The sequence below is a fragment of the Athene noctua genome, chromosome 2 (genome assembly GCF_965140245.1).
Source record: "Athene noctua chromosome 2, bAthNoc1.hap1.1, whole genome shotgun sequence".
In the NCBI taxonomy this organism is placed as follows: Eukaryota; Metazoa; Chordata; class Aves; order Strigiformes; family Strigidae; genus Athene; species Athene noctua.
The window spans coordinates 113,788,370-113,814,561 of NC_134038.1; the positions used below are offsets into that span (position 1 = coordinate 113,788,370).

The window sequence follows — 26,192 nt, forward strand, 5'->3', positions numbered from 1 at the left end:
CCACCAAATTAATACCAAATCCATCTGAAGGAGTGTCTTGCACAATTATTTCTGCTGTAGAACAAGACTTCGTGAATACACAGACAGTGTTCTTTTGCAGGTGCAGATCCAGTTACCACCTGTCTTGCAGGACTGAATGGAAGGGTTGATTTTGATCCAAGTCTGGAAAATGCAGACACCTGATCAGTACTGGCACTGCCAGGAAGTGCACCAACCAGAAACACCTTGCCATGAGAGAGTTAGGAAGATGGGCATGCTTTTACTTGGCTTTATCTGCCTACCCATTGATTACCAGAAGCCCTTAATTCTGCTAAAAAAAGAAGATATCTTCCCTCGGAAAAAAAATAAAATAAAAACAACAAAAAAAAAACCCAACACTGAACATAATTTTGTAGTGAGTACCAATAAAGATTGTCCAATAGGGTCCCTTCTAAATGCAATAGTGACTGCATTGATAAAACTTCTGCATCTTTTATTTATGGCTGATGAAAACCAACAGATTATTAGGAATTCAGACAAGTTGTAGCTGTTTAAGGAAAGAAGTATCATAGTTATGGTATTATAATTAATAAATTAATGTTTAATGCAAACAGTATAATTTCTAGGGCTATTTTCCTGTAATAGATCGAGGATCCATTACTCCTTTTCTTATTTATGCAGTATATAGTTGCATTTTCTATCAATATCTGCCTTACCAGGCAGGTGGAAGGACAGGAAAGAATGCCACACGTGGAAAAATCTGCTGGTTCTAAAGCTAAGGCAATTACATGCAGTTCTAGGTACTTTTGAAAATTTAATTAATGACAGTTGATTATTAAGTGCTAGAATTTGTGACAATTTGTTCAACTGATCCTATTAAGAGAAAAAAATTTAAATAAGTTAAACAAAGGACCTACTAATTCTTATGTGTGAATCTGTTCTAGACCAACAAGCACGTAATTCCCCAGTGAAGTAGCCTGTACTTCTCATTCCCCTTTCTCTCATGTAAAAATCATAGAATCATGGAGTGGGTTGGGTTGGGGGGTGAAATGCTAAGGTTTGGACAACTGGCCCAAGCCAGAGTTGACCTATAGATGAATCCTGTATGTTTTATAACTGAAAACCATTGTGCTAGCAGGTATTGTACTAAGTTATAACAACCCACTTATGCTGAAGCCTGAACAACAGGCCCCAGGCCGAAGCTGCTAACTTAGTCTGTAATCATTAACAAAGTATGTAAACTCGCTAGTGAAAGATGCAGCTTAGACAAAATATAATCAGTATGAGGAGAAAATGTAGCCAATTTCCCTTGTCTGGCCTTGTTCAAGGCTGAGAACCCAAGTATCTGGCCTTGTTAGAAACTCCCTTCGTTTCCCCCCCCGAGCCCTGGCCAGGCTTTGGGTGGAATCCAACAGGAGAATGAAACCAGAAATTTTCCGCTCAAAACAAAGGTGCCAGCTATTCTGGCTGGTTGATCTCTGGTATATAAGGCTGGGCCCACTCACAGTGACTTTGGCACCTCACCTACGGGTGGAGGCACCGCATAGGATTTCCCACTGGCCGGGACGGGCTCTCCAAGCCCTCGCTGTAACCGGGGCTGCCCAGCCACTGCGGGTCTGGGTGATGGTGATACATGCATGTGGTGATGTATTTTTCTTAATCTCCATTCTCTCTCTCGTGTAGTAATGATTTAATGAATTACCCTGTTTTTTCCTGTTTGCTGCTTTAAGTGCACTAGTCTGCTTTTTCTTACTGCACATTTTCTGTATTACACTGTTACATTGGTTATCACTAGTAAAATACGCCTACTCTTTTCACTTCAGTGTCTGAGTTTAACTGGTATCTTTAATCAGCAGAACAGGGGGGAACTTTAAAGACCATCTAGTCCCACCCCCCCTGCCATGGGCAGGGACACCTTCCACGGGCAGGGACACCTTCCACTAGCCCAGGTTGCTCAAAGCCCCATCCGACCTGGCCTTGAACACTGCCAGGGAGGGGGCAGCCACAATTTCTCTGGGCAACCTGTGCCAGGGCCTCACCACCCTCACAGTGAAGAATTTCTTCCTTCTATCTAATCTAAATTTACCCTCTTTCAGTTCAAAACTGTTACCTGTCATTCAATCCCTACACTCCCTGATAAAGAGTCCCTCCCCATCTCTCCTGTAGCCCCCTTTAAGTACTGGAAGGCCACTAGAAGGTCTCCCCGGAGCCTTCTCTTCTCCAGGCTGAACAACCCCAGCTCTCTCAGCCTGTCCTCACAGGGGAGGTGCTCCAGTCCCCTGATCATCTTCGTGGCCTCCTCTGGACCCACTGCCTACAAACCTTACAGCAAGGCTGCCTAGGTCATAGTAGTCGGTATACATGACTAATGTAAAAATTTACCTCATCGTATTACCACTTAGGACAGGGATATGCAAAAGAGAGGAAAAGAGAGTGTGTGTAGAGGGAAGCAACACACTGACTTCCATATGAACCATTTATTGAATAAATACATGCATCATAATGTAGAATTACATGAGCAAAAAAGGCAATCTGTACAAAATTGATTACCCTTTGTTCTCATTTCAACTCTCACCATTTGCTGCAGCTCTGATAAAGGATTCAAGACAGAAAATTAAAACTCTCTTAATCCAAATCCAAGCAATATGCATGCTGATTTGAGTTCGGTTTATACCACTCCTATAATTAAGAAAGCTGGTTTTCTTGTGAGTGAAGCAGAATATTTCTAAAAACAGTTTCAATAGTAGAACACATATGTTGGTACATACAAGTAACAAAGCTTATTTTTAGCCATTTCTTAAACATCTTCATATGTTCATATTTTAAGGCACAGGATAAACAAGAACTACATGAAAAGCTTTCAGTTGACATTGAATACATTGACTTGATAATGAGGTGCAATTTTTGCTCAGAGGAAAAATTACGTTCATCCTTCCTACTTCCATATAAACAGAAAATAAGAATTTGGTAACTATGATACAGAGGTTTGTTTCCACTATCAAAAGAAGCAATCTCTTCTAGGCAGTCATATCCTGATCCAAATTCACTCAGAACATTTCTAAAGAGTCTGGCATCCAGGACTGGTAACTGTCAATGGGAATTACTGTTGCTGAATTACAATGACAATTCAATCTCTTCATTTTAGATTCCTAAATGGGAACTGGTCTCTCTTAAGAACGTATCCCTAATTTTCAGTTGTGAGCTATTTTGGAAACCTGTCCTATATACTTTATTAAGCTATTCACTTTGTGCTATCATCTCACATTTACCCAAACAGCATTATTTTCCCCCTCAAAACTTCAGAAGATGGAATGTGTGCAGAGTCTTCTAACATCTGTCCCCAGACTTCACTTAAGACTTGAAACACCAAATCAATTTAACAGCCCATTTGTTGGCTATGGATCAAACTCTGGGGAGTCACTGGCCAAGGTGTACAACAAAAGTCCTTTTACCTCAGGTTGAACCAAGACAAAAAGACAATTATGCTGAACTGGTGCTCTTAGACCTCCTTTATTTAGATCAGCTTTCTCTTTCTGCATTTTCATTAATAGTAATTCTCTGTCTTCCCATTCTTAACATTTTGATGGAGAACTAGCAAAGAAAATATGTATTTCATAATATATTACATTTGATATGAGTAGATGAGTGTGTGTGTGTATATATAGATGTTCATACATTCCAATATAGAGTGAAGCCTTCAAATGGAAATGTTTTCTTATAAAGAACCTCTCTCTATTGCCCAGTCCATCTGAAAGTAACAGCAGCAAAATTTACAATGTAAATTAGTTTGCTTAAATTGTCTTGTATAAAATGTGGCAATACGAAGGCCATCACTGTATAGAGATGTATGCATGCATGTCACACACATCGGCGACAAATGTTCATGTTAAACTGAATTTAGACAAACTGAATCAATTCTTAAACTTGAAAAAGACAGAAAGCTACATCTATGGTAGGCACTTTGGTACATCTAGTAATGTAGGCATATTCTACATCTAGAATTAAGGTTCTGTCAGTAATCTTACAATAAAGCTAATTTCAGGAGTTCATTATTCTACTTTGAAATTCTTTCTTGGCTGAGAGATCATTCTAGAATCTTAGCTAAATAATTGCATATTTATCCAAGAATGAGGGTGTTGGCTCTGAAAGAGCTGAACTGGTCTCCTGGATTCTTAATGCACATTTTTATAACAGTCTGAGAAAAACTTACCAGAAAAAGAAAAATCAGTTCTGAATACAAAAAAAAATTTCCCATTATTCATAAAATTAGACTTATGAGCTCAGCCGTTTAGGCTGATACTCTTCCCTTCAACTTTCAACTGTCTACTTTCATCAGTTTGTGCTAATTGTATCACTGCTGTAGTCTTGCAGCAGACTATGGCAATGCTTCAGTAGAATGCCATTATTTCTCAAGAAACCTGTGTGGACCCCTGACGTGCATTTTTTTTCATGCACCAAACACACTAAGTAGCAATGAAGCAACTGTAAAGACAGTCAGTTTCAACTCAGTTTCACACTCACTTACCTACTGGTGCTCCATATTAGTATTACAGAAGGTATAGCATAATATACTATTTAGCACAGTATTGTATAATAAAAATAATATATGTCTTGTATGTATGCCTACTATATGAACTTACATTGCAAGCTGATTTGTATACCTTATAAATCAGTGAAACATGGCAGTACAGACAGTTCTAAGTGGTTATTTGTTTATAATACAGAAAAATCCATGTCCTCATACCTTCAAAAGGTCACATGTCTAGTACTGTAGAGTACAGGAATAAATAACAAAATCCAAGTGAACCTGTATAATAAAACTGTACTGTTTGTTATGTTTACTCCATTAAAAGAAAACTCAGATTTAGAAACTGTGATTCATGGACCTCATCCTCTATTTATACAATATTTATAGAATTCCCCTTTTTGTTTATAATATTCTATAGCATGATTTTCCAATAATACATTTATATATAAATATTAAAATGTTAACGTTTTGTACATTTTTAGCTAGCCACACTGGGCCAGATACACAATAAAATAAAAATGTTTTTCTGCAGTTTGTTTTTGACGAATATCACAAAATGATTAAGACCATTGTGCTGCAAAGACAAAAGATTCATCTGAAGAAATTAACATGCATTTCGAAGAAAATATCTATATCCTTTATCTATTTTTCTTCTGAATTCAAACCAGCATGAAAGAATTATAAAAAAATAGTATATATTTACATGGTACAGTATACGTTGGTGAGATAGAAAACAATGCAGGAAACCAGCAGAACATAATCTCTTCACTTTCTAATAGGTACAGCCATCAAAGATAGATTTAAACACAAAAGGTTACTTAACTATTGCACATTACAGTAACACATAAAATTGTTTAGCACATTAAAATACAAAGTTTAACAATGAGAAAGGCTATGTCTACATAAAATGACCAAGTGTTATAAAATTATTTGGGATGTGTCTAAGAACTAAATCAGTAAAGCTATAAAAATAATATCGGTACATCTGTGAGAGCAACGCTTTAAAAATATATAAAGGTTGGCAAAATTATGCATGGGGAATTCCCAGTATCCATGGGCCTAACTCGCACCATGTGGCCTTGTACCGTCTTCTGTTAAATCATACCTGAAAATGGAAAAAAAATAATAATTCTTTTTTTTTACATTTAGCAGGTATTATTAAAACTGTTAACACACTAGTTATTAATAAGTATTATTATTAATAAAGGAAATATTATACTTACCACTGGGTCCAGCCTTTAGCAAGTTCTTCAGATGCCAGAGGTATTAATAACTGTGGAAAGTTAAATTAGCAATCAATGCCCTTTGTATGCCTTTCATTCTGTGTCTTTTAAAGACCAAATCTGACAATCCTGTAAACTACAGTGTAAGTAAAGCCATTAGTAAAAAAATACATTTTACATCCTTGTCATCATAGCTATCTGCTGTCTGGCTGACTTGCAGTAGCTTCAAATTGCTGGTTTTGACCTAAAAATCTATACTCTTCAGTGATATGGTCCCAGAGTACCTCACAGGCTTAAATTCTGAACATGGCATATCTTGGCAATGGCAATCAGCTGATGTGTTTATGCTCACAGCCTTCCTGGTAAACAGGAAAATTAAGAGCACCATTCACCATGAACGGACCATGATTCTCATATTTCTAATCCTCTTTACATAGCTTGAACATGGCAATTCACAAGGAATTTACAATTCCTTTTTGCATGCTCCAAATCACATGTATATGAAATAGAGCGATTTGTTGAGTGCCTATAGAACAGTGAAGTTGTAAACACAACAGCTGGTTTTAGCATTGAAAATGTCTCCAGCAGCAGTTCTCTCCCATGGATTTTACAATCTAGGATTTTAATTACTAAACATACATTTGTTCTGTGTGCTTCTCTAAGTACTCTTGCTTGTCTTTCCAGTTTTGTCTGGACATTTTCTGAGATCTCTTCTGTTTTCTACTGGTTATTTTCTTTCTGTGATGGTATGATTAGTAAGTCTGACATGCAGTTTACTTTTGTTGCTGCCAGCTTCAAAACTTACTGTTCTCTAGAAGAGATTAATGCCTCATCTTTTTATGTATGTCTCTGCAGTTTGTTCCTTCCCTTACTGAAGCTTGAAATCTAAGCCATCTACAATTTTGAAAAGCTTTGTACCTGAATCAGGTGCTTCAGTCAATACCAACAAGCTCATATCACATGAGGATTTTAGTCTTATAGAATAACATGCTGTATTAACAGAATTTGCTTGTTACTCAGTTTCAACTCAACTTACTTTGCCAAGCAGCCCTTTATCTTTGGACAAGAAACCACCACTGTTCTTCACCGCTACATCTAGTGTTCTTCTCTGTACTTCAGGCAGGGAAACACTGAAATCAAATCTGACAAGCAAAGTGATGCTTTAGAGAGAATTTTGTACCTGAAGTGCAAGTTCAGCTCCTACAGTGAAGCAACAATTCAAATCATAACTGAATCATCCCTCGCCCCAAACAAAAAATTAAGTCCAAGATAAATGAAGAAAAAAATCCCAGTGTTTTGCCTAAAATTTTGCTTCAATACCATGATCAGTATCAACATCAAATGTTTCACTTCTGTTACTTTTGGTCTCTAGAAGCCACTGGTAAAACAAAACAAACACACACCAAACAAACCAAGGAAGGGTCAACCACTGACTCTACAGAGAAGAGAACGAAGAAACCAGCTACACTGACAGCTCAGTACCACTATTCTCCAAAAAAGGGAAAGACTGGTCAGTCTTACGGATCCTCAGTCCTTGACAACCAGAGCTCCTTTTTCTTTCCTGGTACACCAAGGAAACCTATCAACTTTTAAGGAAGAATGCCTTTTGTTTCCTTGATCTGAAGCTTACAGAAAGTGAGGGCAAGATTATACCACAATCTACATCTATTTGTCACTACAGTTCTTAAACAGGTTTATTGCTTTGCAATACATTTTACTTGGAAAGGCACAGTAAAACAAATCTATTACCCGGAATAAACAGGAGAGTGCTGCACTCCCAGGAAAACCTACCAGAGGCCCTAACTAATGATCTACAGATTTCCCTTGGACAGAATGAAGCGCTGTTTTCCCCAAATTAACTTTCTGTCTGTAGAGAAAGGTCATCTTTATGGAAAAGTGATGGGTGGGGGAGTAAGGGGTACATGTATGAAAGAAACTATAATCAAGAAGTGCAGAAGATAAGGATTTTTATGCAATATAATGTTGCACAAGCTTGCACAACTTCCAGCCTGTGGGCTGGAATATAACCTATGAGGTAAATGACTCTCTGAATGCTGAGAAGTGCCACCAACTAGATTGACTGAGCAATGTGATCATGCATAGACACTGGCTGGCCTGTCCCAGCAAGGAGGCAGCACCTACCAGCTAGGAGGCAATCAGCCAGGCAGAATCAACATGCTCCTGGCGGGAAGACATACCAACAGCATTGGCCACCTAAATGGCACTCACGTTCGTCAGAGCACACACTGCTTCTTAGCTACCAGCACAAAGGGGAGGTAACTGATGTAGGATAAAGCAGAAAAAAAGAGGAGTGGCTGGTAACAGAGTAAGAAGGGCTGTGGTGATAACAGGGAATAGAAGTATGGGAAGAGCTCTTAAAGCAGAAGAGAAAGGTGTGATCAAGTCTCGTGGTGACAACTAGGAGTTTCAACAGCTCATCCATTCAGGTAAGCTGAGAAACCTTGGTTTGACAGCTTTATAATTACATGATATAAAACTACTACACATAGTTGAGAACGTACATTTGATCAAACACTGGGTTTAATGTCTTCTTTGACACATGTGTTTTTCTTCTTCCCGATCGTCTCTTATCAGGCAGTAGATACATCCGCACATATGGATCCGATCCTTCTTCTGAAAATGCTATTAAATTTCTGTGACCAGTGAAAAACAAGGAAAAACACTTAGAAAATAAATGAGACATTGCTGAATATAAGTGTCTACACTACTATCACTTAATGAACCAGTTGTGGGATGTCCTGCACAAAGTGTGATGCACAGGATACAGCACACAGATAACAGCAGTAGAAAAGAAAAATTAAACCAAATGCTAAGCAGTGACTTGTACAAGATCAGATAAATGGTGAGCAGATAGCAGAGGTGGGAATACAATGTTTCTTAAATTCCAATTCAAAGTTTATACATGGCTTTCTAAAAATCATGCATTTTTGTCATTCCATGAAAAATTCAGTCTCTCAGAGATAACTTTCAGATACTGCTGATAAAAATCTACATGCCATTTTCATTTAAAATATGACAGAGGAATAATAGAGAAATATAAAATCACAGCAAAATCTTGAACAAGGTTTTTACTGATTCTGAGCATAGCTCTTTATGTTTTTGTATTAATACATAAGTGCAATCAGTACATTATTTTAAAAATAACAAAGATCATCCAGACAACCAATTTATGATGAGTCAAGATATGACAAAGCTCACAAAGAAATAGGCACAAAAATGAAATTTGATATTTTATGCTTACCTGCAGGAATGCACTACAACAATCAGTTTGTTTCTTTGTGAACTATGACGAATTGTTAACTGAATCTGTCCTAAGGGAGACTGCCCCAGAGTTGTTCCACTGCAGGAAAAAGTAGAACATTATGCTTAGTTTTTAAAATGCATATTTAAAGGAACACCTAGCTGAAATACATGCTGAGTAGTTTTCCCAGACATCATGTATTATACATTTAACTTTTCAGTAGACCAATATGTGTGTTAGCATATGGGCATAACTTCATCAGTTCCTTGTACTTCAGTTCCTTGGTCCAACAGTTCTACTCTCCAAAATAAGCTAGGTATTCCTGTCAGTTTAGAGGTCAGCTGCTCTTCAGTACTTTGAAAACATCAGTAAAGGACTTGCTTACCCTAAAATAAACATTAAAGCAGTATCTAGGAACTTGGAAATAATAATGGTGCAAACTGCAATGAAAACCTCAGTGATGGGCCACTCTTACCTATGGCCAGGACCCCATTAGCTCATTCTTTTCTAAATTCTCTAATGTAGAAATATAAATATTCTTGGGATTAAAACAGTAATGCTTAAACACACTTATTGTTTTAAAAGGTCAAATCACAGTATAAACAGTCATTTTACTTTTCTACAGCTCATGACACATTCAAAATAAGATTAGAATCAATTTACACTAACAAATACAGGCCATGCTTAAATAAAAAGCAAGCACCATGTTTAATAATTTCTGTTTTAAAGAATGGCCAATATTTGCAGTTTCCTCATCTCTATGAAATGCTTACTTTAGTTTGTGTAAACTGACTATGAGTATTTTCCATTTCACACAGGACAGTATATGGCATACTTGGCATTTCTCAACCACCTGAAGGATATCTTAACTTCAAAGGAGAGGTGCGTCTCTTGTGAATAGCTACTACAAAGTGGTTGTTCCATTCAAATTCGCAAGTCATTCACTTTAAAAACTAGAATGAAGCATTTCAGTTCAGTATTTTCTTAGTTAAAATTAAAAAAATAAAAATCAGAGCACCTAAAAACATGGGACCTACAATAAAGGACCTCCTTAGCCATAGCTTTAGCACTCTTACCAAATGAGAAATTAAGGAATTTATGTATTAAATAAGGAGTAGTATTTCAACTTTTATTATAATTAACAAAGTCTAGCACCAGGAACAAAGTCTAACAGTTCTGGGCAAGAAGAGAGACTGACAAACTGAAAGACAAGACAGCAGAGGACCATAAAGATAAATGGGGGACTGGAGCACATAAGCAGCTGGTGAAGGAAATGGGTTTGTACAAACTGAAGAGACAGCCAACAGCAGATTCAATTGCAGTCTTTCACTACTTAAAACAGACATTATAGGGAAGACTTAAGTCAGACTCCTCATGGCCATGCACAGTAAAAGAACAAGAGGCCACAGTCTAGTTGCAGCAAGATAAATTCCGATTGTAAATACGGAAAAAAACACATTTGCAGTAGAGTGGTTAAGCACTGGAATTGCTGAGAAAGGTTTTGAAACCTCCATCCTAGGAGATATTCAAAACTTGTTTGGAAACCTGATCTAACCTGGAAGTGGGATTTGCTTTGATCAGTTGGCTGACTAACCTCCAGAGGTTCTTTCCAACCTATATTACTCTACTGATTCTATAAACACTGATAGAGAAAAAGATTAATCAGTTCAGTCTGTTACAAATTAAAAAATTAAAATCTTTCTACTTAGATTCACAGAGAAGCTACGTGAATAGGGAATTAATGTTTCCATTCTCCTATTTAGAGCAGAATGACTGCTTAGCTCTTTACTGGTAAGTATAGCTGCCCATTGAGTCAAGTAAAAAAAATAAAAAAAATAAAAAAAAATAAAAATAAATAAAAAAAAATAAAAAAAATTTAAGAAAGTGTGGCTGCAGCAATCCTCATTAATTGAATTAACTGACTATTCATTTAACATTGTTTCTAGTTAACTCCAAGTAATCTAAATAGACCAACTATCTTCAGTTTAATTGGGTTAATATTAATAGGATTCAGTGGTGAAACAGGCAACTCTTGCCATGGAAGTGATTAATGTATCAAAAAATATCCTTCCCTCTTGCTATTCCACTCTTTTTAGCACGACACAGTGTAGCTATGAGAACAAAGTAGGCTTTATGTTGCAGATCACTGGAATGGTAAGGTAACTTCTAATTGTACAATCTAACTGAGGTACAGTGAGGAAGCAGAAAATCACAATGGCTGATTTTCAGTTGGCAGGCTCAAACTGCAACAGGAAAAAATATTACTGAAATGCAAACTAAGCACTCTTTCTTTGGCTGCATTGACAACATTTTTTATAAATCAGCTTAGATGCTTTGCAAAACCAAGTAATTAACACCATACTTTTCAAGCTGTCGTAGTCTTTGCCGTAGCTCCTGCGTGGCTATAGGCAGAGATATGTCTGAGGCTATGCTAGGAGTGGGTTCTTTGACTGAGAGGTGGCTGGGAGAATAAGAGAAGTTAGAGGCATGAAGACTGGAGGAACTTCGGCTGAGATCTGTTGGCCACTGAGGGCTGGCATTGGGAGGCTGACTTTTTTCAGCTGTATCAGTCTTTTTATCACTGTCAATCACTGGGGAAGCTGGAACAGGTTTGTTTGAATCCGGTGTTGGTGAGACAGGAACCTGAGGCTTAAAAGATGATTTTCTTGCATCTTTGGAAAGAGATGGCCTTTTTACTTGGGCTGAATGTTGATGATCTGGAGATCTTGCTTGCTTTTCAAGAGAAAGGACCTAGATACAGTAACAATACATATAATATTACTATCTTCCAGTTCAAGAAACCGGAACAAAATTGTTTCTACAAGAGTACTGCTTGGTGACACTAAAGCAGGGCTAAAAATATTCACAGTTATTCACTCTACAAAAGGAAGCCTTTTGCACAGCAAAACATAGCTCCATCTTCTTTGTGGCAACTATAAAACAATGTGAAATTCTTCATTCATTTAGAATTATATCTTCATTATTCTCTTCCTATATTCTAAGCACTTCTGGTGCAAGTGCTATTTACTTTGCAGCTCTAGCCACCCGCAAAACTATTCTATAATTGCTTTCTTCTGATCTTTTGAAATATATTCCTACACCACAGGTTCTTCTCACTCATTGTCCTTGCTTACTCTTTTACAGGTTACTTTCATTTATTAATGACATGTAAGCAAGAAAGTGCTTTAGAAAAGAACAAATAACAGAAGTTTGACAGTGTTTGCAAAGAGATATACTACCTCATTAAACCAAATAATTTAGCTGGGGAAAAAGACAAACCAACTTTCAGGTATACAAGTTTTGTCTTCAAAACTCCAAGGTGCTTGAGTTAGTCTGATTTTTCTAGTACTACAAAGGCACTTCCTTTCCCGATAAAGTATTCTTTTTAAACCATCATGCCCTCAGTTCCACTTCTATAAGGTAAAGGCGATTTCATTGATCTATAGCCTTCTGAGTCATAAAAAACTTGAAGGAATTTAGATTCCAAACATGATTTCTGAACCTAAAACCACAGGAAACCTCAATCTTAATGCAGGTGATTACTGTTTCATTCAGAGAATTTTCTGTTTTTGAAACAGAATGTATTTAAATTAGAGATTATCTTTGTGTACTCGATAGCATTGCCACACTAAGGATATTTGGCACTGTGACACCCACAGAAACATACTATCTTCTTCGTAAAGCCAGAAGAAAAGAAGTCACAATAGTCTTAAATATGCTTTCAGATATTTACAATGGGAGAAGTTTTAGAGTACCCTGAGTGCAATCTTCATGTTTATAGTGCTGTTTGGACCAGAGTTGCTCAGGTGGAACCGCTGATGCATAGTTAAATCTTCACTTTCTAGCAACTGGCTTAGAGGCAGTTTGAAGTTCCCCAAAGAACACTGGTGCTGTTCATCCCTCACCTGCAGGAACACAGAAGCTAAGTCATTTTGTATCATCTGCTTTGTAAGAATTCAGAGAAAGAAAAGGACATGACAATTTCATTTAAAAACAAAAAATCCAAACAATATCAAATGTTGTTTGTTCTTAAACCAGATTTCCCTGATCACTGAAGGGGGAAATAGCAAATATACTAAATGCCTGGTTTCTTCATCCCTATCTTGTACAGCAAAAGCAAGATAGAAAACTAATCATCACATCTATGTTGATCTGACCCTTGATCAAAGTAACTACATGGTTTCCAAACAGTCTGTGTGAAAATTAATTCCCACAACTGTTAGAGGAATAGTAACTAGGGCTGTCCTCATTTACACTACAGTCTCTCTTAACGATGTAAATGACATGTCAGTAGTGTAAAGGGACACAGTATTTGGATGAAGCCAAAACTTCCTTATGATGAGAGAGGAAACAAATCAGCCATACATAACAGCAATTTCTGCTAGCAGTTAAGAATGTTAAGATTTGAAACAGGTATCAAAATTTACTTTTGTTCTCTTTTTTAAGCAAGACAACCATCAACTATGTTCTGGTGAGAGTGGTTACAGTATCTCTTCCTTTTAGTAGTAAATGCAAATAAACATTTCATAGCCTGGTCTTAAAGAACACTTTAAGCATAATTTTAATGGTGCTCACAGTGTATTCGGTCTCATTTCATAACAGCCTGTAATGTCTGAATGTTACTACTGCAATGTCTTAAAAAAGAAAGGTATGTAAAGAATGAGACAACATACCTCAACTTCAAGATCTTGTCTTTTGGGATTATGTACAAAGAAAGTAAAGTTTTCCTCCCATACTGGTTCATTGGTCTTGTATCGAATCTGAAGTTAGAGAACAGGAAGCATACAAATTATAAAATATTTCTGTCTAATAAAGCCAATGTCAAGACTTGAGTACATTTTTCATTCTGGCTTTGCAAAATTTATGTCTGAAACCTAACATATTTAAACAAAGTCCAAGTGGAATCGACCCAAGGTGTATATATATATAAGATCACATATAAAATTATACACAGGACATAGAATATGTTTTGCATGAAAGTTGCTGTAAAGTAAAATTGCTAAAGAACCTTTACTTCACACCAGTCTATGAACAAATGCAAGGTCTTCAGACTGGCACATTCTCTCTCTCCTCATACTTATCTATAAGGGCTGAACTAACTCAATAAAACTCCTAGAAACTCATATATTTCCTTCTAATCTCCAAGCAGCCATGTGGAAGATTTCACTTGGACATCTCACTACTTCCAGCAACTGAGTAACTGGGGGAGGAGGCACACAGAAGTGCTCATAAAAAAAGCAATCTACAGGAACAAAGGACTTTAAATTCTACCTCTATTCTCTAATAGGTCAAAATTAAGACTGTATATAACATCTGGTTTAGTCTTTGTGAGAATTTTTAACAGGGTTATGAAGAAGCCAAATCAGATGTCCTCTCCTCCCATATTACATATATCTACCTAGCTAGGCATCACTTTGCTGATGCTATTTTATTTTAAAGAGCTGTTTGAATGACAGGCATCTGTTACAGACCACCTGATTAGGAAAAAAAGAGATGGATGACATGTTCTTCAGAAAACACAAAACTGTCTCAGGTCTGCAGAACCGCATTCTCACCGAGAGCTTCAACTACTCTGATGTCTTCTAGGAAAGCAGCACAATGGTGCACAAGCAACTAAGAGTTTGTGCTAAGAATACACACACTGTCATAACAGTTCTGGCTGTTTTCAGTCATTGGATATGTTGACTAGGAGTGATGGTGTACTGAATCCATCACTTAGAAATGAGGAGTATTAGTTTGCAGATGTGACTCAACAGCAACCTTGGCTACAGTGACATGGCTACAGTGACGTTAAGATCACAGAGCTTAAGATCCTAAGGGGGCATGAGAAAAACAAACAGAAGAATAAAAACCTTGGACTTCAGAAAAGCAGATTTCAACTTGCTCTGAGAACTGTTAGAAAGGATTCCATGAATGTCTACCTTGGAGTGTGAAGGAGCTCAAAAGTGCTACATGACAGCTGACTCAAAGCACAAAAGTGGTCCATACCTCAAAGCAGAAAAAGCAGCAGACAACAAAGTAGCCTCGCTAAACTACACCCCTAAGAGCTACACAGCATGTTTGCTAATCTAAGGTCCTACTTCAAGGACACTGCTCAAGCAGATAATCTTCAGTGGTTCTTTTCAACCTGGACATTAACTCTCCGATTCTCTAAATTTTCAAATCTTGATCAGTATTTTGAAGCCTGCTGTTTGCCCATGCTGGTTTTTATACAATCACTGCTGTAGGAATTCCAGTTGCAGATCAGAACCTACTGTGGAAGGACATCTACAGATAGTTAAAAACAATGGTCTAACTCATAGACAGTTTAAACTGGGTAAGCACCCATTCAATCCTTGGCTTCTTGTTGGCATTTTCCGTGCTGGTGGCAACTTTCAGTACAGTGTATATGCTCAACAGCTTGACAGCCAATGCCAAGCACACAGAGCCATCAAATGTTTGTAGACAGAGCCAAGTATGAAGAGTAGGAACTTACCTTACTTTCCTGTGCCTTATGTCCAACTGACAGCAAAACAAGTGGGTTGGGATTGCTGTTTATTTTCTTTCCTGACTGGTAAAGAAAAAGCAAAAACTTTGCCTTCAGAATAAAGCAAAACCTCTCTTTTCTGAAACTTGCATCTTAAAAATACAAATTGTATGCATACTACTATATGCTTATCATTGTCAGTATTTTATTCAACAGCCCTGAATGGCAGACTGGCTAGGAACTGTTGAACACATTAACATCAAGGCATCCAACTATCCTAAATATGCTGAAGCAAAACCCCACAAATAAGTAGGAGTTTTAGACTCCTTTCTGCTTTCTTTGAATGAAACTGGTAAGGTGCAAATTCTTATCCTTTAATAGCATTACACCCCCAAAAGCTAATGAAACAGTTAAAACTGCAAAAAGAATATTGCATGCACATGGGAGATATGGACAAAGCACAAGCTTACTTTATTTACAGTGCAGTAGTATTATCAATTTGATGTAATATCAGAACAGTGATATTCCCTCCTTTTCAGTTTGGGGAGTAAGAAGATGCACTATAAAGTACCTGATGTATATTTCTAGTTTACCAAATACTCTTTATTAGAGAATCAATCATCTGTCATATCTGAGCCTTGCTCACCAGTTGTATAGCATTACATCAAACTGTGAAAATAAACATCAGTTTAGAAACAAATTGTATATATACACAGGAGCATTCCAAGCTATATGTTTCTTCTGCAAATTTTAAATTAGCCTAACAAAAATTTAAGTTAGAAAAGTTAGACATGAAAGTTAATCATCTCAAACAGGTGTTAATGAAGTTTAAAAGGCCTAGAAAATACAGTATACATGGTTAATAATATACTTTGAATTCTGCCATGTAGGAAATTGTACAGATCAGCTATGTAAACAGAAAGTTAGTTAAAATCTACTTAATGCATGTAAGGTCACAATTACAACTGATTAAAATATTTTATACTTTTAAATTAAGAATGTGCATATTTTACATATTTTGAGATCTGAACTTACATTTTGGACACCATACTTCAACTAATATTACTTGACTTTAATGTGACACACTTCCCTTTAGAAAAAAAGCTGTTAAGAAAGCACTCCTTTCTTGGATGAACGCCGCATTTCTTTTTTTCATTACTTCTAACTGAAAATATTTAACTCTCAAAGACAACAGAATACAAAGGTTTAAGGAACAGAAAGTCATATTACACTCCAGCTGATGGTGTTTAAAATGGCAGGTGACATATGTGTCTTTTTTTTCTTTGTAAAAAGGTTCCTGAAACTCCCTTTTCTTCACAAAATGATGAAACTACACAAGTTGAGAAAAAGACTATGTTGCTTATGCTGTTATATAAATATAAGTAACTTCAATTCGTGCTAAACAGGTAGCAATATGTACACACACATATAATGTCCCTCTAACACCTGCTACTGAATTGCTATTGACAGTCTATTAGAGACTGCCTCTTGTCCAAGTTCCTCCAGCTGAGAACTCAGCTTATGCCTTCCATGTCTGCCTCTCAACTCTATGTCTTCCATATCAAAAAGCTGGGCTAAATTTATTTACCATTTATATAAAAGATGTAAAGTCTTCTAAAAACATCTAGCAGAAGCAAGATTAGTTCAAAATATGTCAGAGATTTGTTTTACTGGTTAGTAATTCAGAGCTGACCAATAAAGTATCGCTCATTATGTGAAAGATGTCTTAGCTTTCATGTCAGCTTTGTTCTTTAGTTACTACTTTAAATTAGTTCTCAGGACTGTTTTTTTCCTCAGTCTTCTAAAGCAGTCTATACTCCACTTGACTAATCTAAAATTCAAATTTCCAGAGACCATAGTATTTTAGCAATGTCTTGACAGCTTCTTGAAACCAAATTTAAGTAAAACAGTATTGCACTAAATATATATCTGGCAACAGAAATTCCATACACTGTTGGAAGAGAAGTGTTGCAGGCATTTGTGCATTTCCAATTACTTTCGTGACCTTAAATGGACAACTATATTAGTTTTACCTTTAGGGCTTTCTGAACAGCAGCCTTCTTCAAGCCATCAGGGTTAAATTCTAATGGATTATGCTTTTAAGTCAGGAGAGAATGAACATAGGAAGGGTTAATAAGTCATGCAATGAAGCAATTTCATTAGGTTAATTAATTATGAAATGACAACATAGGACAAAGCAGGTGGGAAAAAAAAAACCAACTCAACCTAAAAAAACCCCAAAATCTTTCAAACAAAACAATGAAGGAACCACAGCAACAACAAAAAGTCTGATAAAACTTTTTTCCTTATCCTCTCTGAATGTTTCTATTTTGCTTTAAAACTAATGTACTCTCAGTCCAGCCATATTTCCCTTACCAGTTGGGTTTTTTTTTTACCATAATATGGAAACTTCACTAAATAAGTATTACTGAATGCCTGATGTCCTATGGACTGCCTTCTGAATGAATCTTTTCAAATTTGGTTAGGTGTATTTACACAACATAGAAGTTACCCTGATGATAAGTCAAGTAATTATATGAAGGAGTCTTTTTATGTGAGAAATTACAATGCTATAAGTATTGATAGGACTTAGATCATTATACAAATCTAAGTCATTTGAGCAGATGAACATTACAACCACTGCATGCTAACTAGAATGAAGGTCTACTCCTTTATACAGTTAATTGAAGATGTTCAAATAAACTAATAATAGGAATTTGAACTGATTTAGCAGGACAAAACCTCTAACTATAATTAAGCAAATTTTAAAATTTTATTTTAATAATAATATATTAATCTTCAAGTGACACATGTAAAGTACAAAAATGTTACAGAAAACTAGCGTTCAGCTCATAAGAAATAATTTCAGGAAATACTATTTTGAAATAAAACAGACTTCAAGTTAGTGTACTTATGGCTGGCTTTTTCTTTAAGCACAAATTTTTGTTTCAAGGGAGAATTCTGCTTTAAAAGATGTAGTGTGTGGCAACAGAAAAAAATGTATAATGGCCTTTTTAAACATGCTGGTTTATGAACAGGAACTGATATTATTAATGCTCTGCCAAAAGAAATGCCTTCCTGAAATTCGAATCCAGAAGTGATTTTGAAGAGAGATTTAACCTTTATACAGAAGGTTTTTTCACATTTTATTTTGGAATGTCATATGCTGAAGTTGGCCAATATATATGACAAGATTCCTGGCATTCAGCTTTAAATTTTTGTTTCAGAATAAAGATAGAATATGATGAAACTGGAGAAAATCAGAAATAAAGTTTGGATGGTTTTGTGGGATTTTTAAAATTATTTTTCTTAAATTTGAATTATGGAATCTTCCACAGCTCTTTATCTAGTATGTTAGGAAATACTACTGTACTTAAAGACCTTCAAAGATTGAGACTGCACAATATCCCTAGACATTTCAATCCTAATGTTTAACTATCCTTTTCATTAGAAAAAAAAAAATTTACGCCTAACAGTTATGTTCCTTGCTAGAGTTTAAGCACTGTTACTTGTTTTCTGACAAACATGAAAAAATCACTTTGTTTGCAGCAGCCTTGTATCATTTCCATCCCCATCTTTACTTCCTAAGGCTAAATGCTCTTCCTCAGCTGGTCATGTTTACTGGCTTTCTAAACATTACCATCACTGCTGTCCTCCAGACCTTAAATGGCTGTGGCCAAAATCAAGGCCTTGGTAAAGGTGAAGTAGAACAGAAGGGCTAATCCATACATCTTACAGGCTACTTTCCTCTTTTCTATATACAGTATGGGGTTTATCTTTCAAAATAATATGATACAGCAAAACCACATATCCATTTCTGTCAGGCTATCCATCAGACAACTATTTCCATCTCATATTTATATGGGTGCAATGACCATCCTCTATGGAAAAGTACTTTATTTTTTCAGATCATATCTACAATTCATCAAGATAATTTTAAATCCTAAACTGCCCCTCAACTTACTGGCCATCTTTCCTTCACATTTCCACCTGCATATTCAATACACATCTTTATTTCCCCTATATTATTATTTCAAAGAATTTTAAAAGTCAAAAACAAACCTATGTGATCAATTATAAAGGCAGGCAACCCATGATTCCTGGATATTGAACATGTCTCAATTCCTCTGGAATCATAGCAAGGATAGGCCAAGAGGGACATCAGCTGGGGTAAATATGTTTAAGCCAGACTTCAGGTTTCAAGGGAAGGAGCTGCAGGTCCATGAGGATGGTGGCTGAAAGGCTGGGCGGGAGGAGACTAGGAGAAGAAAAGGGAGCATTCAATACAAAAAGCCAAGAAAAGGTCTTGCCTTGGGTGACAAAATTGTCTTGCTACGGTTCTGAGTGCCTCTGCAGTTATAGGAAAAGGGGACAGGTATCCAAGAATGATAGTGATAACTGGCACAGTGGAATTCCGGCTAGCATTTTGTAACAGCCAGTGACATTTGCAGTAAATCCTAATAACAAAGCTATAAATCACACCACAAATAACAAGCTGGTTTTTTATTAAGCCAGATACTAATTCAGTATGATCTGGAGTATGACTCATTACTTCTGTGACTCACTAAGTCTTGCTTGGGGTTAAAATGGAACTTTAGAAGTTTCTAAATCTGTGAGCCTATCCTCAATTGATAAGCAGAAGACAGTCACTGATCTGTAAGAGCTAATTTAAAATATGGATAATTTATATGTTATATAGACACCAAATTAAACGAAAAAGTGTTATGAATTAATGATAAAACTAGTGTTACTCACTTTCAGAAATTATACTAAGAATACTATTCATACTCCTTAACTTCAAATAAATCAGATTTAGATGGGTAAATGTCTGAATTCGGTGTCACGAATCTAAGTTCTGAGCAGTCAATAAAACTGCATAGAAAAGAACAGACAGTACTCAGGACATTGAATTTTCCTCTCCCTATATAAAGTGAGCCTACTTTTTTAACACTCCCTCCTCCACGAAGTAACTCATGTTGCATATCAATGTAACCGTACATCTGAACTTGCAGGTGTGAATGTTTGCATAATACCTCCTGTTTAAAGATGCCCTGAAAACAAGCTGCAGTTTAATGACTGCTGAAGATGTTATTATTTCTGTGGTACTACAGTCCTCTCCTCTCTCCTGGCCTCCAGCCATAAATCTCCTTTTGCTTGTTGTAAGACTAGGACCCATGCAACTGCAGAACAAGGCAGTCAACAGTGCTGTTGAAGGAAATCCAGATCTGGCTATCTTAAAATGGCTGCTGTCCACTCTGACTCAAATCATTTCAGGGATTTGGAAAGTTTTGTCCAATGTCTAAATAGATGCTGATATCTGTGGATGACATGTCCTAATGCAAAGACCCTAAGATCAACAAAAAGATCAGGGCTATACTTTTTATCAAGCATTTTGGTTTTTTAAAATTATTTTTAGGATGTATCTAGTATTTTTATAACTAAAAGAATCAGCAACTACTTAACAGTTTTAAGACAAATGTAACCAAATCATAGCTTATAAACTGCATGTTTATAAGCATGTTTATATGTTAATTTGTTAAATTTTAATAAAATTTGCTAATGGATGTACCTTTTTTGATACTTTAAAATTAATTTCTACACAGAAACGAACTTAAAGGACCACAGAAAAGGGTTCTGTTGGGATTGGGGGTGGCAGGGGAGAAGGTGTTTTAAAACCAAAGTTTATGACATGAGCCCAAAGTAGAGAGCCAGCACAAGTTTATCTGCACAATCTACAGTGGCATACCCACCTCTCTCTGGCAAGAGAGTTCTTATTCTGAACAGATTCTCATTCTTTTTGAAGATACCAAGGTTGAGTTTGCAGATTTAAGTGTAATATATTCAGAGACTCATTAGTTTGTAGTAATCTTGTAACATTAAATTCAAGTAAAAAATATTAATTGGTGGTTATCCCTAGCCTTCATTTCCCTGACTACAGAATAATTTGAAAAAAAGAAAAGGAGCTTGGGAGTTTGCAAAACAAGGAGCATCATGGAGTGAAATAGAATTTACAAGGGAATATATAGTTTGGGGAGCACAAAGAACCACACCCATTTTTAAAGCAATACTTGAACCAATGTGGAGAGGTTGCAAGTTCTTACAAACATTGAGTGCATCATCTTTTAAAGAAACTACAGGGATGTTGGCTGTAATATTTATTAGTTTAATTTCTTTGCAATAAAAGCCAACAATTCACCAGCACACAGTGTGCTAGTGTAGGATGCATTTTATTTCTCAACGAATCAGCAATTTAAGTTAAATGTAAGAGCTTTTACAACAAACTTATCTTGGGTTTTTATCATAAAAAGTTAATTACTTACCCAATGATATGCTGATCAATGAAATTTAAGTAGCCTTTAAAATGCAATAAAAATAGCACAAAAACAATGCACACTTGTTGAAACCATGCAGCCAAAACAAATTGCATGCTCTCATTCTACTAGAGTGAGTGGCTTTAGTAGCACTAATCCACACTCTGGCAGATAAAAGGTACAATACAAATAATACCAGAGAACTCACAAATAGTGCTCTATAGAGTGAGGTAGTGTTTTCACAAAAGACTAGTCCCGATGCTCTCCTCTCTTTTAAGTATCCACACCCAAAGTTTCCCTCGTAGATACTCTTAGGAAGATGGAAATGGAAGGAGAAAGCAGAGTGATGGGATTGTGGCAGAATGAATGCATAAGCAGCTTTACTACACAAAAAAGTTAAGGAAAACAGTCAAAGGATTCCAGAGAGAACAGCAGATAGCAAAAAGTAAGTAAATATTTGTCATTACAAATAGTTTCATCTGGTAAATGACTTTCTGTAGCGCAGCAAGGTGAAAAGTTTTTTTATTCTTATTTTTTATTAATTATTCAAATATATTAACCCACTTTCCAAGTTTACTCTTGGTAGTTCATATTTATATGGCAGATCCAACTAAGTAAATTTAGAGGCCAGCATTCAACACCTTCTCTATTGCACTTGAAACATACTTCAGATAAGTCATCCCAGTGTCTCAGAAACACACAACTATGACGCATTTGTGCAAAAGAAATGCCCGTGCTGGGGATTATCCACTGTAACTCAAACAAAATGAGGCTGAAGACAATATCCAAAATGTACCAGTGATAAGCATTAACTTAAGAAATCCATTTTGAAGGTAATAAAACATACTTATTCATCTAGAAAATATTTTAGCTGTAACACTGAAATTGTGGGCAGAAGTCTTCAAAACTATTGATAAGGATCAGTGTAATTTTAACACATCATTCCCCTTGAACTTTTTGTTCCCCATAAATACAAGCAATCTAAAAGAGTGATTAATTTTGCTGTTATACTACATGACCCTTATCACTGAATATAAACACAAAACAAGAAGCCAGCAGACTTTCATGTTTAGTCTTGTAAATGTTCCATATTAGAATAAAATGGACAGAAACCTATATTCACAATAATTCATTGTGGCTTGTCCAGAAGATCCATGATGTTATCTAAGCATTGTCTTTATAGAATCTGTAGAAATCTGTCCAGTTCCCTGCATGAGTAAGTCTTCCCATGATATTTTTCCCCCCACCTAACTGTGAAGCCTTTTTGTATCTGATTTTGGACAACTTAATCTAACCTTCTACTGTATTACTTCATTGTTATAAATAGAATTTTCAAGTGTTCAATGTTACTTTCTATCATATTCTTTATAACACATTGCTGTAAAGAAAATGACTCAAAGTTAAATATTGAGTCATTTGGAGCAACTGCTTTTTTGTGCTGGTTGAGCTATGACCATCCTTATTCTCAAACCACCCAGGCAATCTTGTATTGCAGACAGAACATAAGACACAGCAATAAGAAATTTGGGATCCTGTTCCCAAATTTCCTAACCCATCACCTTTGTGCAAGGAACTTCCCCATTCTGTGCCCTACAGTTTAGATATCTACTGATTAGAAGTACTGATTAAGACACTGAAATTAAAATATTGTCCTCAAAAGTAGTAGAACTCAAGACTTGCAGCCTAACCTTTCTGAAAGGGGGAGAAAATTTTACAGAATGTTTAAAACAGGAAGGGAAAAAAAACTAAACTTATGACAATACCTCTGAGTATTTGCTGGATAAGCTAATCTAATCTAAGGCAGCAAAGTTGCATGAAAAAAAAATTGGAAACTGTAGATGAGGGAACTTTGAACTATTTAAATGAGAGACTTAAATGTATTTTAACAAATATATTAAACTTATAACAGTTTCGGTAAAATCCAGTAGACAAACAAGAAAATACAGAAATTTCATCTAGTGCACAAAACAGATGGCAGATAGACTTCTTCTGTGTGCTGCAGTATTCTGAAACTGATGTTAGGCACACCATAACTCTATTCTATTTTTGTTTACTCTGTACTAGAGTAATTTTCCTCTTTTTCAGCGAAGTTACAGAGTTTCCCCTAAATGCAATATAGTGAGGTTAAAAAGATAATGCAGAACTCTAATCCAAATGAGCTCCATATTTTCACTTTTAAAATAACCTATAAATACTACTTCCAAACACTGCTCTATATACCCTGGAGCAGACATGAAATCACTAGTCAGTGATGTAAACTGTTTAAGCCACTAAGGTTTCATTTGTTAACACTCTGATGCAGCAATTTAACTTAAATTTGAGTGGAAAAATTTGCAAAATGCATGCAAAAAAAATCTGAGCCTTGAAAACTTTATTCTCTGATTAATATTTTAGTCATCACTTCTAGAATTTCTCATCTAATGGCAATGCTAAAAACCAGAATAACTCAGTGTTATGCTTCACATATCTATTTATGGTAGGGTTTACTTCATTACTGCTATCACTTACAACCAGGAACAGTTACTTTACTAACCTGAAAAAAACTACAGAACAGTCTGTGCTTGTTATAAACAAGCTGCTTCACAGTCCCATAGTATAATCCATATAATGACAGAACCATTAATTTTTTTTTGTTTTGGTTTGCACAAGCAAATAAACAATACTCCAAATGACAACCTGACAGAAATCTTGTACAAGTATTCTGCCACTGTAACATCAACTGCACATTAATTTAATGGTGAGGACTTCAGTACCTTCAAATCTACCAGATACCCTAAACCAAAGCAAGCAAATTTACCTGAACTCAAGAAAATAGGCCTTTTCCCAGTTAGTACCTCAAAACTATTTATGGAAAACACTGTGCAATAAAAACATGCAGCCTTTCAAGTCCAGGAAAGGAGCATTCTTTAAAGAAAAATCACACTGATTAAAGAGTGATGTTTTATTAAATATATATCTATAATGCTATACTACCAGAAATGTGGACCTTACATTACACCTTTTGAAAGGAGAGAAAGTAGAGAAAACATGGCATAATGTGTGTTAGTAAAGCAGTGTGCCATACTACCGAGCAAGACATGCTGGAAGTACGCAAGAGATACCCATAACAAAAGGGTGTCCATCAGAATATAACTTACGGGCAGGTTTCTTGCTGAGTCCAAATAGAGAATAAGCAACGCAGAAGAAAGCCCATCATTGGCTTGGTCTTTATCAGCTCTAATGCTTGTGAGCACCTGAACCAAAAACACACTGTAAGCCTTTCTGAAAATCAAATATTATTTCTGTCTCATTCCTGGAAAATATTTTAAAAACATCTCCCAAAATGAAAACATTCACACATGTATGCTATAACACATAAGAAATAAGTTTTCAAGACTCATATATGTATTCCAAACCCATTTTTATGGAAATTTCCACCCCTTTTCCTTTTTTTTTTTTTTTAGATGGGACAAATTATATTATTTTATCCAGCTTTACCTCCCAGGGTAATGAAATGTTAGCTGATACTCTCAAACCGTAACATTAACATAAAAGGACACAAATCCATTTTAAAATCCCATGCCACAAGAGTAGATTGACAGTTATGACTGGTTTGAGATTTCTAAAGACAACTTGGAATGAAGTTACAGGTTTATCCAAATTCACAACAGCCAAAAAATTAAATTACTTACATACTTTAAAAAAAACCCCACACACAACAAAAAACACCCCACAACAATCAAGATTAGGATAAAAGTAATGTGTTCATTTAATACCTTGTCTAGATTTTCAGCAGTTGGCATCAATGTGAGCCATTCCAGTTTTAAATGCAATTTTCCTTTGGACACTTCATCCAAAGTAAACCACTAAAAATTAAGCAAAGTAACATGAAATAATCTGACACCAATCAAATATATGATTGCAATTGGCTCTTCAGGACATTTAGGAAATGCTAAGATCTACCAGAAATCTCACAGAGCCAAAGTCTGCAAAACCTGACAAAATCTGTTTCATTGTTTAAAGGGTCCTATTTCACACTATATATTACAACACAGAGTAACAAAAACAGCCATGCAAAGCTCTACATTATATAGTAAAAGCATTTTTTAAATATCAAGAGAATTCTTTGAGTTCTGTAAATGCAAACCCTGTGTAACAGTACTATAAAATCTCTCTTACATATAGGACAAAAAATAGTCTGTTAAGTCTAATAAGAGTTAAACTGGGCATTTAACTATTCTCTTGCAAGAAAAAAACTCTCACGAAATATAAAAAGTATTAGTTTTTGCATTAACATACTAATAATCTTAAAACCCCAAGACAGAAGAAGAATGGAATAATTCTTCAGATTTCACCAATTAATATATCCCTTAAACCACTGTACTGATCATCAGGGGATTTATCTCTATAGCATTACAGATATTAATGCACATACAGGAACTAT

General features: G+C 35.8%; 1 protein-coding gene across 3 annotated transcripts in view; it reads right to left on the reverse strand.

The window, feature by feature from the left end:
- Window positions 1-2,447: 2,447 nt before the first annotated feature.
- Window positions 2,448-26,192, reverse strand: part of ESYT2 (extended synaptotagmin 2) — a 90,283-nt gene continuing 66,538 nt past the window's right edge. The window contains exons 12-24 of one of the 3 annotated variants that reach the window (XM_074899934.1): window positions 25,525-25,614; window positions 24,907-25,002; window positions 21,978-22,079; window positions 17,492-17,554; window positions 15,468-15,542; window positions 13,666-13,752; window positions 12,748-12,897; window positions 11,355-11,743; window positions 8,993-9,091; window positions 8,253-8,384; window positions 6,767-6,872; window positions 5,731-5,780; window positions 2,448-5,612 (exon numbers count right to left, since the gene is read on the reverse strand). In XM_074899934.1, the coding sequence (XP_074756035.1) occupies window positions 5,567-5,612; window positions 5,731-5,780; window positions 6,767-6,872; window positions 8,253-8,384; window positions 8,993-9,091; window positions 11,355-11,743; window positions 12,748-12,897; window positions 13,666-13,752; window positions 15,468-15,542; window positions 17,492-17,554; window positions 21,978-22,079; window positions 24,907-25,002; window positions 25,525-25,614 (1,485 nt within the window). In that variant the 3' untranslated portion in view covers window positions 2,448-5,566. The remainder of the gene's footprint in view (window positions 5,613-5,730; window positions 5,781-6,766; window positions 6,873-8,252; window positions 8,385-8,992; window positions 9,092-11,354; window positions 11,744-12,747; window positions 12,898-13,665; window positions 13,753-15,467; window positions 15,543-17,491; window positions 17,555-21,977; window positions 22,080-24,906; window positions 25,003-25,524; window positions 25,615-26,192) is intronic. The other 2 variants (XM_074899935.1, XM_074899936.1) reach the window with 2 other exon arrangements.